Raw genomic sequence first — 13534 nt, 5'->3', positions numbered from 1 at the left:
ACCAAAAAGCCTCTGATAACAGATCGTAAGCAGGAATCATAATCTTGCATTCTTCTAGTTCATTTCCCTCTTTGCTTTTTTGTAGGTTACATTGCCTGAAGCAAGTCCTTACTCTTTATTTGAATCTGAAAATTTTGTGTCCTCCTAGACATTCTTGTACATTATATCCTCTAACCATTTTCTGACACATCTCTTATACCAGGAAATAAATGTGAACTCAGACCTTGTCATAAGGAGTATATTGTCATCCTTGCAGTTGTAAGTGGGTTGATCCTTTTTACTATGCTTGCTGTGGTGATTTGGCTTCTGGCTTATAGACGAAGCAAAAGACGCAAGAGATTTAGGCAAATATCTAGCCCTTCTTCTGCTGCTCTTGTTCCTCCTTCATGGAGAGTGTACGCTAATGATGAATTGAGGGCAATCACTAAAAATTTCAGTGAAGGAAACAGACTCTTAGGGGATAAAAAGAAGAGTGGAACGTACAGAGGTACCCTGCCTGATGGCTCATTAGTAGCAGTTAAAAGGCTAAATAAGTCTAGCTTCCAAAGTAAGAAAGAGTTCCTGTCTGAGATTGGAAGGATAGCACGTCTTCGACATCCCAATCTTGTAGCTGTCAAAGGATGTTGCTATGAACATGGTGAGCGGTATATTGTTTATGAGTTTCTAGCAAATGGGCCTCTGGACAGATGGTTGCATCACCTTCCAAGAGGAGGCAGGAGCCTGGACTGGGGAATGAGAATGCGAATTGCAACGACTCTTGCCCAAGGCATTGCGTATGTATCCTTTTTCCAATCTAGTTCCTTAATAATTTGGTATTCAAGGGAAACATTGGTGTTTATATGCCATTGGAATACTAGGGAACTAATCCATTGTGTGAGTCAAACTGGATTATTTCAACATTTTTAGCAGGCATTGTATGTAATGATGTATCATGTGGAGACTCAACCCAATCTCAGAAAGGACTCATGGATCCAAGTCCGAATCAGGCTTGGGAAGTCTGCAGCCTTGACTTGCACACTTGCCCAAGTCTTATAGACAAGACTCACAAGTTTACCATTACTTGCAAATCTCAGCTGAGTCTGTGAAGAAAACCAGAAAATCAACTTGAAATTAAAAAAAAACATTAAAACCTTTTTTCACATATTATATGTATTTTTAATTGACAAGTTTCAGCCCAGTTTTTCCACTGGGTCCAAATCAGTATCAAAACAGCTTGCCAAGTTTTCACCGGCTCAAAACATCAAGGAACAATGTTTTGATATGGTAGCAGACTAGATATATTTTTAAGTTCAATTTTGAACTGGTAGTCAATAGGAAACTTTGTTTTTCTAAATTTTCATGCAAGTTTCAGCAGACTAACTAGTCTCGGTTGAGTCTGAACAAAATTAGAAATTCAATTATGTTTTTTTATTGCTGAGGATTTGCTGATTTTTTCCACCGAATCTGAGGAGTCACAAAGCAACTTGTGAAGTTTTCACTTTTTTGAGTCTCTACACAATGGTACATCTAGACATTTTCTAGCATTTTTATTTTGGTGTTTTAAAGACAAATGTACATTGTTTTACGAAAAACTTGATGGAAATATTTCTGTTATCTGTCTTGAAACCCCAAGGAACAATCTTTTCATATGGTATTAGACTAGGTATATTTTGAAGTTCAATTTTGGTTTAATGTTAGTTCTAAGTTAATAGGAAACTTTGTTTTTATACATTTTCACATGATCTATTTTAGGAATTTTCAATTTTCTGATTTCCTTATGTGTGTGATATTCTTACATTCTTAGGGTTGTATCGAATTTTTACCAGAGTGAAATTAACAAGAATATATTTGTTTCTGCACTCGTGAAGTTTAGCTTTCCAGATGCTTTGTTATTAATGTCAGGCTTACATGGGAAAGGTCTCCAGCATTTCTGAAACCTGGGGACACACAATAAGATTGCCCTCCTATCATAGAAGTTCCAGTAAGCTCCTGGGCATGGCAGATCCTGATCAAGGGGTTCTCAGGTCAACTAGAAGCCACTGTTCATATAAAGAAAAATTGAAAACACCAACTTTTCAATAAGGGTCTAAACTACAAATAATTACCTGATTTTTCTTTAATAGGCCAATTGAAATCTAATAGCCATTGACTTTTAAGATTAAGTGCTTGGATTATATAAAATTAATAAGTCATAAAATGGTATAATAATGTAACTCTAAAACTCAAAGTTCTAAAGGAAAACTTCTTTTAGAACGTTTAGTACCATAACTAAATCTATCTGCTTGCAAGTAATTATGTTGGATCTTAATCATACTTTCAGTCTTTCAGCCATTGTATATTGGCTTGATATACTTGACAAGTCTACTGCACTTGACTTGGTATATGGTATAATGGCAGCCAATACTTGACAAAACAAATATAAATTCAAAGGCATCTAAATAAAATAAAATTTATGATGCATGTACTAAACATGAAAATGGGCTAAGACAAGTTGTTTGGTTTGCTAGTAATGTGTCAAGGTTTAGCTATCAAAGCTGGTCAAGAAGGTTGGGTATTGTTGATGATTTCTGCACCATGCATGGGAAAGAGGAGATAGTCAACCATAACTTATGCAAGTGCTCGCTAGCTAGAGGGATTTAGGGATAGTTACAAGTTGGATTTAATTTCTTTACTGCTGCTCTCCCTTGGCAATGATCTCTTCTAGGGAATGCTTGGATGATTGTCAGCAAGAGTTTATGACATACAATTTGGTTGGCAGTGATCAGTTTCCTTTGGAGCACGAGATGCAAAGCTACTTCCTCGGAGATATGTCTCCTCTCATCATGGGGAAGTTGCAAGTTGCAACAACTTCTAACAAGATTTGAATAAAATTGTACAATCTAAGGTTAAATGTTTTCAGATGGATGGGAACTCAATGCCCATAGGTTGGCAGCTTAGCGCTTTCTTTTTTTGCTTAACCATAATGCTCAGTTGGTGTAAAACATGTTTTTAGGAGTAATATCAGGTTGATTTCTTCATAATTATATATATGTACTTGACATGAAGAAGAAGATATTTGTTTTATATCAGACATTTCAGAAAATAGGTTATACAGTCCAAATTTCTTTCACTGTGATAACCATACCATTGAAAATACAAAAGACACGATATCACCATGCAAGAGAGGATCCTTCATGCCCAACAACATTGGGCCCACCTCTCTTTGACCCCACGTTGGCCTCAAATGCATCTAGGTGCATGCAACTCTCTCTCTCTAGTTGTGTATTTACCTGTGCAATTGCTGCTGTCAATGCCTCAAACCAGCAAAATTCCTCTATAAATGTGGCCTGTGTAGTATCAGCTATCCTATCAAGTGATGAGTCAACATTAGCCAAGTGAATTTCCTTGACATTGATTTCCTCCAATTGTCTATGACAGAGTCGAATGTTGTAGGAAACAAAAACTTACTCCCTCATCCACGTTTGAGATAATCTATTGCACATTTTGGAGTGTGCGTACAAGCATGCTCTAGTTGTGCTCACAGCCCAAATCATTGCTTGTCTCATTCAGAACTCTTGAAGTTTAGGAGTCCTAAACCCATAATTCTCCCACCATGCTCTATAAGAAGAAAGTATTTTTGCAATTATTGATTAATATGTTGATAAAAAAAATTTAATAGAAAATGCAAGGATGTCTCATCAATAAAATTCAAGATACTATTGGTTTTTTAATTTGTCACTTTTGTGAACATAATATTGGATGAGGATATCCTCTCTTCAAATTTTCAAGGGAAGCTCCTTAATTTAATCCTCTCCTAAATCTAAAATAATAAACAAGCCTGCTATTGTACAATTTGTTTTAGGGGTTTTACATTAAAGATGAAACGAGTCAAAGCAAACTTGACCTATCCATTTTTGACCTCAAAGGTTAGAGCACAAGACCTAAAAATATCCTATCTCACCAACGAGTTTTTCTGTTTTCATAATACTAAACTACAACATTATTTAATAGTGATGTTATCTAGTGATTAAATTAGAGATCATCAGTATCACATCCCCAATTTGATTGGTTTGAACATAATATAACTACGAAGGATTAGCAAACGCTATGAAACATTAAGAGTTGCTTCATGAGCTTGTAAGTAAATGCTACGCGAAGCTAACATAAAACTTCTTTGTCACTTATTCTTCCACTTGCATGGTTACAAATTACAATAGTATCCCTTGATTTGGATGAAGATTTTAGTAGCATAAGCTTACTTCCCTTCTCCTCTTGGGTAGACAACTCTCAATCTTTCTAACTCCTCTTCTAAAAATCCTATTGATCTCTCATGAATGAATCTAAGTCTGAATGATCAATACTAATACAATGTGCTTGTAGCACTTTTTTATAATCCTTCAAGAGGCTTCTCTAAAGAATAAAATAATATTATTTAATTTTTCCTTAAAGCAAATCCTATCCATATCTTGTAAAGTAAGAATAAAATATTCTAAGCTGAAATAATTCTAAAAAGAAAAAAATAATTACAATATGCCAATATAGGCACTCAACTTGTGCTCATAATAGCATGTGGACGATTTTTAATTTGTCACAAAATGACTTATTTAATCATTTTTTTCTTCATTTGTTTTTGAAATATTTGGTGTTGTAGGAGAAGATGTTTCTCTTTCTGGAGCCAATTGGACTTTATTTTCCAAGTCCCTTATCTCTATCGTAAATGGTCATAGTAATACAATGTGCTTGTAGCAGTTATTTATAAGCCTTCAAGACTGCTTTAAAGAAAAAGATAATAATATTTAATTCTGCCTTAAAGCAAACCCCATCCCTATCTTCTTCAATAAGAATAAAATATTCTAAGCTTAAAAAAATTCTTAAAAAAACTAAATAATTACAATATGCCAAAGCTAGGTGCTCAATTTGTGCTCAAAATAGCATGTGGACAATTTTTAATTTATCAGAAAATGACTAATTTAGTCATTTTTTTCTTCATTTGTTTTTGAAATATTTGGTGTTGTAGGAGAAGATGTTTCTTTTTCTGTAGCCATTTGGATTTTGTTTTCGAAGTTCCTTATCTCTCTCGTAGATGGCCTTTAAGTGAATTTTTTATTTCTCCATTAAAGCTGGACAAAATCTCCGCTTCTCATGACGAGAACTCAATAGTTTGGCAGTTTGAACCTAAAACCTCCAACTTTGATAGCAACCTTAATAAACTCATCCATGTGACATATATTATAATTATATCCTCCCAATTGTACCATTATCAGCTGCTCAAAATTCATATTTGCTGCATTTGAATCATCATCTGAAAATGTAATAGACAAATTATCACAAAAAGACAAAACATCCCTTTCCGTTGCATGCAATTTTATTATAACTTATTTGACAGTCTTCAAACCAAGGGTTCTGATTTCAGAAATCAAATGACATCCTGGCACTCAATCAGGAACCTGATAATCATCTGCATTACCTTGAGTCTAAGAAGTTCTTCAGTTCCCAGGTACTCAATTAGCTCAAGACTCTCCAAACAGCAATTATACACTTCTACATTGGTAGACAGAAAACTCTAATTCCACTGCTTGCCAAATAACATCTTGAATCTCATTCAGTAGGGTGGATAGTTCTTCAATGGACTGCAAGCCATCCTAATTTAAATTACGGGTACATTGCTAAATTTCTTACCATGAGCTACTAACTCATCTAACTGTTTTTTTTGAGGGATGTCATCAAGTTTTGGTGGCAAATTACATCTTGGTTCTGATACTTAAATTCACTAGATGTGCAATGTATTCTCTGAGTGCTTTGTTTTCAGACTTTAGTCTTTCTTTTCCTCACCATCCTTTTGAAATGTGCCCTTGTCACTTTTGGTGACAAATTCTATCATCCCTATGCGGCTCTACTTATAGGTTTCAAATTGAACTCTTTGAACTGATAATCAGCAACCTGTATCTTATGTAAATGTTTATGCTCTGGTGGAATTTCTGTTTCTGCAATTATGTATCCTTAGAAAACTCATTAGTAGATATATCTTTCAGGACCATATCATCAAAAGCCTCTATTCCAGGAATTTGGTGAGGTTGCCTCTTAATAAGATCCTCCAGGCTGGTGTGTATAACAATCAGTAGATTTATTGTGGATGTTTTTGTTTAATCCGAGCTTGGGAAAGAGTGTTCTGTTGGATAGAGAACATTTATTTAGAGTTTTAACATCCCCATCATATGCATTCGCTCACTTAAAGATGTCCATGCAGATCAACCAGAAGAATGCCCTCTCCATTGGACTTAGTTCAATCTGTCTATTCCACCCCCTTCACAACTTGCTGAATAATTGGGATTTTTATCCTTGGTATTTTTCTCAAAAGCTTTCCAATTGTATATTTCAATGTTTTGACAATTGCCTCTTCATTGGACATTTTGTTATTTGTGGCTTACCCAATATAACTGTGGGGTTTTTTTGCAAACTTCCATCCTTTAAAAGCATGCTTGTTAACTAGGAATTTTAGACTGTCCATACATTTGACCAATTAGCCTTTCCCTTTTTCCTCTGATTTTTATGGTACATGCAGCTGTCGTCCTTTCATCGTTCCACATTTTCTCGTCCACCAAAAGAGGGGTTATTGTGGAACATGGGTATTTGTGGACACAAAATTGACGTGTAGACATTAATTGAACCTATGGATATCATTATACATGTCAATACACAATCTTGTCTGGGTTCTGTGGGGTTGAAAAGATTGTTCTCAATTATCTCTCCTAGGATATTCTGAGAAATTCTTGGTAGGAGGCTTATCCTAGTTACTTGATACTCTTGATGAATCTTGATCAGCATTCTTTCTCTCGTATTTATGTTTCTTGCACAAATGATTGTAATTACTACTGTAATCACTCACTACCAAATATCTTGATGATGCTTACATCTGCAATGTAACATGACTTATTTTAACCGGGACAAAATAGAAGAGGGAGTATACAGCTAAGATCCATTCTAATGTCCTGAATTTTGATTGTTGTGGCCATGATTAAATTTTAAAAATGTGTTCATTCATGCAATACTGCATTTGAATAGAAAGTACAGTGTTAACTGAGGCAGTTGTCTTACAAATGTGAATGATAAGGTAATAATAGATGAGTCCAACTTCCCATGCAGCAACTATTTTCTCCTATATCTGCTGTTTGTGTGTTTTACATTTCATTTTCTGCTATTTTTACAATATTTGATGTTATATAATGTTGATATATTTTTTGGGCATTCAATTTGTGATTTGAGTAACATTTCAGCATCATAAATTTTAGTAGTTTTTTTGAGATACCTTCTGTCCGAAAGGATTAGATAGGAAAAACAAATGTTGAATTTTTTTCCCATGCATATGCTGTACAGTGTACAACTGACCATTGGTCATATTTCGTGTGTTGTGTTGAGAAACAGATTTCTACATGACAAAGTCAAACCTCACGTTGTGCACCGAGATATTCAAGCCAACAATGTACTGTTAGATGAAGAGTTTGGAGCACATATTTTGGGTGTTGGCCTGTCTAAATTTATCCCATGGGAAGGGATGCATGAGAGAACAGTTATGGCTGGCACTTATGGATACCTTGCTCCTGAATTTGTTTACCGAAATGAACTCACAACCAAAAGTGATGTATACAGCTTTGGGGTTTTGCTGCTTGAACTCATAAGTGGACGTAAACCAACTCAAACAGTTGAATCTGTGGATTGGCAAGGAATATTTGAATGGGCTACACCCCTTGTTCAGTCTCATCAGTATACAGAATTGTTGGATCCCGTCATTACTGATATTCCCGAGGTAGGAGAAATTCAAAAGGTAGTTGACCTTGTCTATACTTGCACCCAGCATGTTCCTTCCATGAGGCCACGTATGTCGTATGTAGTTCACCAGCTACAACAATTGGAACTGAAAGTTGCATCAGAGGCTGGCAGGGGAGCTGCAGCGAGCTCCTCAACCATGGCTTTAGAAGTGGAGCTGGTGGCTTGATTGGAAGAGGTTATCAAGCTAGAATGTAAATGCAAACAAGATACTATGCCCGTCAAAGTTATTGAAGCTAATATGCAGCCATTTGGGATTGGAAGCAGCCTGTGCAATTTTTGTTTTCTCCAAAACCTTTGGCATATAAATCCTATATATATGTGTTCATTATATACAATGCAAATGCAACTCTAGCTCATTTGGCTTCACGTTGGAACAAATTGGCTATTTTTTTGTTTGTGTGCACTAATTGTTCTTCAATTTGGAGATAAGAGAAAATAACTAAATGGATTCGGCATTTGAAACTCGTTGTAAATCCAGTTCCTTTCAATTTCATTGTGGAATTTTTACATAATCTATTTTAGGGATGGCAATAACAATTCACTGTAAATGGACTGACCATTGGTAGGATAAGTTTGCATTATTAGAAATTGTTTTCCTGTGTTTACTGGTTGGAATATTATGTTTATTATCTTCCACGATATGTGACATGTAATTCTTTTCTTGAAAAAAAACCAGAAGATTTAGTTCCTTTTTTTCAGGACATATTTGAACCATTCGACCTCAGAATTTATTGGATTCTGTCATTACTGATATTCCCGAGGTATGAGAAATTCATAAGGTAGTTGACCTTGTCTATACTTGCACTCAGCATGTTCCTTCCATGAGACCATGTATGTCATATGTAGTTCACCAGCTACAACAACTGGAACTGAAAGTTGCATCAAAGGCTGGCAGGGGAGCTGCAGCGAGCTCCTCAACCATGGCTTTAGAAGTGGTTATAAAGCTAAAACATAAATGCAAAAAAGATATTATGCTCGTCAAAGTTATTGATATGATGCAGCCCTTTGGGATTCCAGTATGTGCAATTTTTGTCTTTTCCTAAACCTTTGGCTTTTAAATCACACATGCACACACACATCTGTTCATTATATGCAATGCAAATGCAACTCTAGCTGATTTGGCTTCAATGTAGAGAAATAGAGAAAATAACTAAATGGGATTAGGTGTTTGATATTCATTGTAACTTCAGTTAGTCCATCATGAAATTTTTACGTAATTTGTTTTAGGGGTGACAATAATAATTCACTGTGAATGGACCAACAATTAGTAGGATAAGTTCGCATTATTAGAATTTGTTTTCCTGGTTTGCTGGTTGATATATTATGTTTATTATCTTCGATGTTATGAGACATGTAATTCTTTTCTTGGAGGAAAAAGAAGATTTTGTTCCTTTTTTCAGGACATATTTGAACCATTCAACCTCAGAAATTTTGCCGAAGGCATTTTCCCTTCACAAACAAGATTGTATTTTATCTCACCCTCCCTAATTTCTTTGAGAAGCCACAATGCAGGCACGACAACAATAGTGAGCCTGTTTCTGGCTGTCACCTTTTCTGTTATGGCCAGCAGTTCACTAAACAGTTTACCTTGGTATTGTACAACTTTCCATCATACCTGAAGTTCTATCATTAAAGTTGCTAAAGCTCCATTTCCATGGAGAGGGTCTTCTTAAAATATTTTAGTTGGTGTTAGCTGAAAAATTTCAGGTGTTTTTATACACATGGGTTGTCATGGATTTTTTTAATAATGATCAAGCTTAAATTTTTAAACTCCAAAATTTTAGAAAGCTGGTGATCTCATAATGGGTGAGATATGCATGCCCAACATATAAGTAGTGATTGTTTTTTCATTGATGTGATGACAAACTGAATCACTTCGGTAAACACGTAAGCTTTCAGTGGAGTTGATATCATCTTAAGGTAACTGCAAGAGTCCCATTGCAATATGTCTTCCCATGATCCTCCTCGCCACTATGCCACAATTGAACAAGATTACTTACGTTCAGGAAACTTTTAGGATGTCTTCATGCCAAATTCCCAAGTTTTTCTCACCATCAATGTACTCCTGATTGAACAGGATGACAATGGAGAAGGGATGAACGAGGAAATGTTCTTAGAAACTCGAGTGTATTGTATTGCAGATGTTTTGTTGGTACTAATATGAAGGTTATAAACGGTTTCTAATTGCACTTAAACCTTATAAGTCTACGGACGTCTGTGTTATTCTGTACTCTGGCATAGGTTATCCTTGATCTTGTGGATGTAAAAGTCTTCTATTATATTTTATTCTTTTATTTATTGGAGGTCTGAGATTTTAGAATTTGATGGTTTGTGGGATATTTTTTCAATTTTAAAATGTATATTACAATTTTAAAATTTATTAGATTAAATAATTTGATATGTTATATTGTTAGTAAAAGGGAAAAAATTATTATAGATAAATATAATATTATAATTTATAGCATTAATATATATTATTTTATAATTTTATTTTTTCAATAAAAGTGGATTATTCCACTAAATTTTTTTATTAATATTTTTTTATTTTTTATTTTTTACACAGGATTCAAAGAGCATACCGGAGAAAAGAATCCTGGGAAGAAAACCTTCGGTCACAACTCATAAAATAAACCTATAGTATCTAACAGCTCAGTTTATACACCGTGCCCAAAACCACATACAAAATGCGGTCACAACACATAATATTAGTTTTACATAGAGCCCATATGACAATTTGCACCAAAAAAAAAACAAAAAAAACCCATCGGATAATTTTCAAATGTAGACTCCACCGCTGCTATCAATAGAAGAAGATAGAATTTTCCAAAGCCCTGTGCCAAATCCCATGAGCCAAAAACCTTCCTGCCAAAAAAGAAAGTATCAAAAAACCATTATTGTATCAAATACCATGAGGTCGAGCTCTCCTCCAGACAACAAACATGAATACTTGAAATGAAAGGGGAAAGCGGGAATAATTATCATCATAAAATTTTACATCAACATTACTCAAGAAAATCACATAACTATTGTTGCAAACCTTCCCATACCTTAGAAAGAATTTCCTCAAAACCCACCTCTCGTTGATTAGCATTGCTATCAATGGCTAAATTTGTCAAATAATCCGCAATCTTATTAACTTCTCTGTAACAATGGGATAACAAGAAAGATTCAAAAAATTCTAATTTTTGTAAAATGAGATCAAGTATATACTGCAAATTCTAACAATTTTTCATAACACATTGAATAATCACTATAGAACCACCTTCAATTATTAAGTCTTTAATTCCCAAAGAGATTGTCATATCCAATCCAAAAGACAAAGCATGAAATTCCGCATAATTGTTAATTTTAAAACCAATAGCATGACACAACTCGAATAAAATTTGCATTGTGATCATAAATTACCATGCCTACCCCAGCCGGCCCAGGGTTACCACGAGAGGCCCCATCAAAATTCAGTTTAAAGTGTACATGTGGAGGAGGTTTCCATCTAGCAGAGCATCTCTTACCTATTGCATCATTCTTTTTTAAAATTGAACCATGAGAGGGTAAAACCGACAACATCTTCCAAGCTCTAGTAACTCTATTATCCCAATGCGAAAAAGAAGTAAGATTTTCCAAATTCTTATAAATAAACGACAAAGCAACCTCAGAGATTGAAGACTCAATTTTTAATAGAACCTCAGACACAAGAGAACTTGTTTTTTTAAATATCTTGTTGTTTCGCTCTAGCCAAACATTCCAAATCACAATAGATGGAGATATAATCCAAAGGCATGCATAAAAAGATGAGGCAAACATAAAAGGGCCAAGATCTAAAATGGGAAATGAGATCCTTACCAATAACAAAGGATATATTTAACTTCTCAAACAACCACTGCCAACATTCATAAGCATAATCATAATGTAGGAACCGTTGTGAAGAAGATTCCAATTTTTTGTTACAAATGACATAAGGGAAAACAACAGTAATACCAAGCCTGTCTAGTCTCATACCTGTAAGGACTGTGTCCTGAATTGCCAACCAAACAAAGGCTCCAACTTTAGGAAGACAAGTCGAATGGCAAAATAACTTATAAGGCTAGGATGATAAATCTTTAGCAACCATAAGAGAGTTGTAACCATCTTTAATAGTATACTTACCAAAAATATTCTTTGTCCAAATAAGTTCATCCTCAGAATCAGAAAGAAATACAATTCTATCCTCCAAAATCTTCTCAAAATTTAATTTCATACTTTGATCAACATCTAAGAAATCAATCGACTTCCATCTAGCTAGCTTAAGGGGTCCACTAGTCACAATTTCAAAATAATCTGCTACAAAAACACCCCAAAGGGAGGAAAGAATAGCGATCAGAGGAGACTAATCCCTAATATTCACCAGAGGTGTCTGTCCATTCCATACCTCATCCCAGAATCTGACCTTTCTACCATTATGAACAATCCATGAGAGATGAGGCAAAATAACTGATCTATATTTACAAAGGAAATTCCAAATAGCAGAACCCGAAGGGAAATTTGAAACTTTAAAAATGTACTCTCTCGGTCCATTATTTAAATATTTGGCAAACATAATCTGTGCCCATAAGGAGCTAGGCTTGTCATATAATTTCCAAACCAACTTAGCACCTAAGGCTAAATTCTGATTATCCAGACTCTGAATTCCTGTTCCCCCAAGTTCCTTAGGCAAACATACCTTATACCATGCAACTAAAGGGAGTTTGTTCTTGCCATCTTTATTATTGTTCCAAAGAAAATCTCTAAGAGTATCCTATAAACTAACAATAGCTGCTTTTGGAGACTTCAAAACAGACATGAGATATATGGGAACAACATTCAAAACAAACTTGATGAGAACAATTTTACCCGCCAAAGTTAACCATCTATGATTCCATGAGAGAATTCTTTTAGAAATGACCGAAATAATCTTATCCCAAAAACCAATCTTATCCTATTTAACAAAGAAAGGAATCCCAAGGTAAGTACATGGAAGATTTCCAGTCTCAAATCCCCAAAAGGATTGCAACCTATGTTGAACCAATTGTGATGTATTAAGGAAGAAAATCTTTGATTTATCACCATTCACTTTCTGACCAGAAAACGATGCATAATTCTGTATTATTCCTTTAATCACTTTTGCCTCAACTAACGAAGCATGTCCAAATAACAAAGCATCATCTGCAAAGAGACAATGAGAAATACTTTGGGGAATATTCTGAATCCTTATATCTTTCCAAACCCCCCCCCCCCCCCACTTTAGCAGGCCTAATAGCCCAACTGAAGGTTTCAGCTAGGAGAATAAACAAAAAGGGAGAAAGGGGATCTCCCTGTCTCAAACCCCTGGAGGAAGTGAAAAAACCACAAGGAGAACCATTAATTAAAACCGAGAATCTTGCAGAAGAAATACATGCACGAATCCATTTGATCCAGGCCTTGGAAAAACCTAACTTCTCAAGAACACATAAAGCCCCCCACTCTACTCTATCATAAGCCTTCATCATGTCTAGTTTAAGTATCATGGTCGGGGTTCTTTGGGTGGAAATAGAATGCAACACCTCATGTGCTACAATTGCACCCTCTGTCATCTCCCTTCCAGGAACAAAACCACCTTGCTCCAATGAAATGATCTTAGCTAGAATTTTTGCCAACCTAAGGGAAATTGCCTTCGTAAATATCTTATACAAAGTGTTACATAAAGCAATGGGGCGGAAGTCAACAAAAGTCTTAGTATCCTCTTTTTTAGGAATAA

At 35.1% G+C, this 13534-nt stretch overlaps 1 protein-coding gene across 1 annotated transcript in view; it reads left to right on the top strand.

Annotated features, from left to right (window-relative positions):
- The window catches only part of LOC131040767 (C-type lectin receptor-like tyrosine-protein kinase At1g52310), a 64221-nt gene extending 55924 nt beyond the window's left edge, over nucleotides 1-8297 (top strand). Inside the window, exons 3-4 of the mRNA XM_057973757.2 lie at nucleotides 203-773; nucleotides 7381-8297. Of these exons, the coding sequence (XP_057829740.1) occupies nucleotides 203-773; nucleotides 7381-7951 (1142 nt within the window). The 3' untranslated portion in view covers nucleotides 7952-8297. The remainder of the gene's footprint in view (nucleotides 1-202; nucleotides 774-7380) is intronic.
- The last annotated feature ends 5237 nt before the right edge of the window (nucleotides 8298-13534 follow it).

Source organism: Cryptomeria japonica, chromosome 9, assembly GCF_030272615.1.
Source record: "Cryptomeria japonica chromosome 9, Sugi_1.0, whole genome shotgun sequence".
Lineage (NCBI taxonomy): Eukaryota > Viridiplantae > Streptophyta > Pinopsida > Cupressales > Cupressaceae > Cryptomeria > Cryptomeria japonica.
The sequence above is the reverse complement of the archived record's forward strand: the minus strand, read 5'-3'. Positions and strand labels throughout refer to the sequence as shown.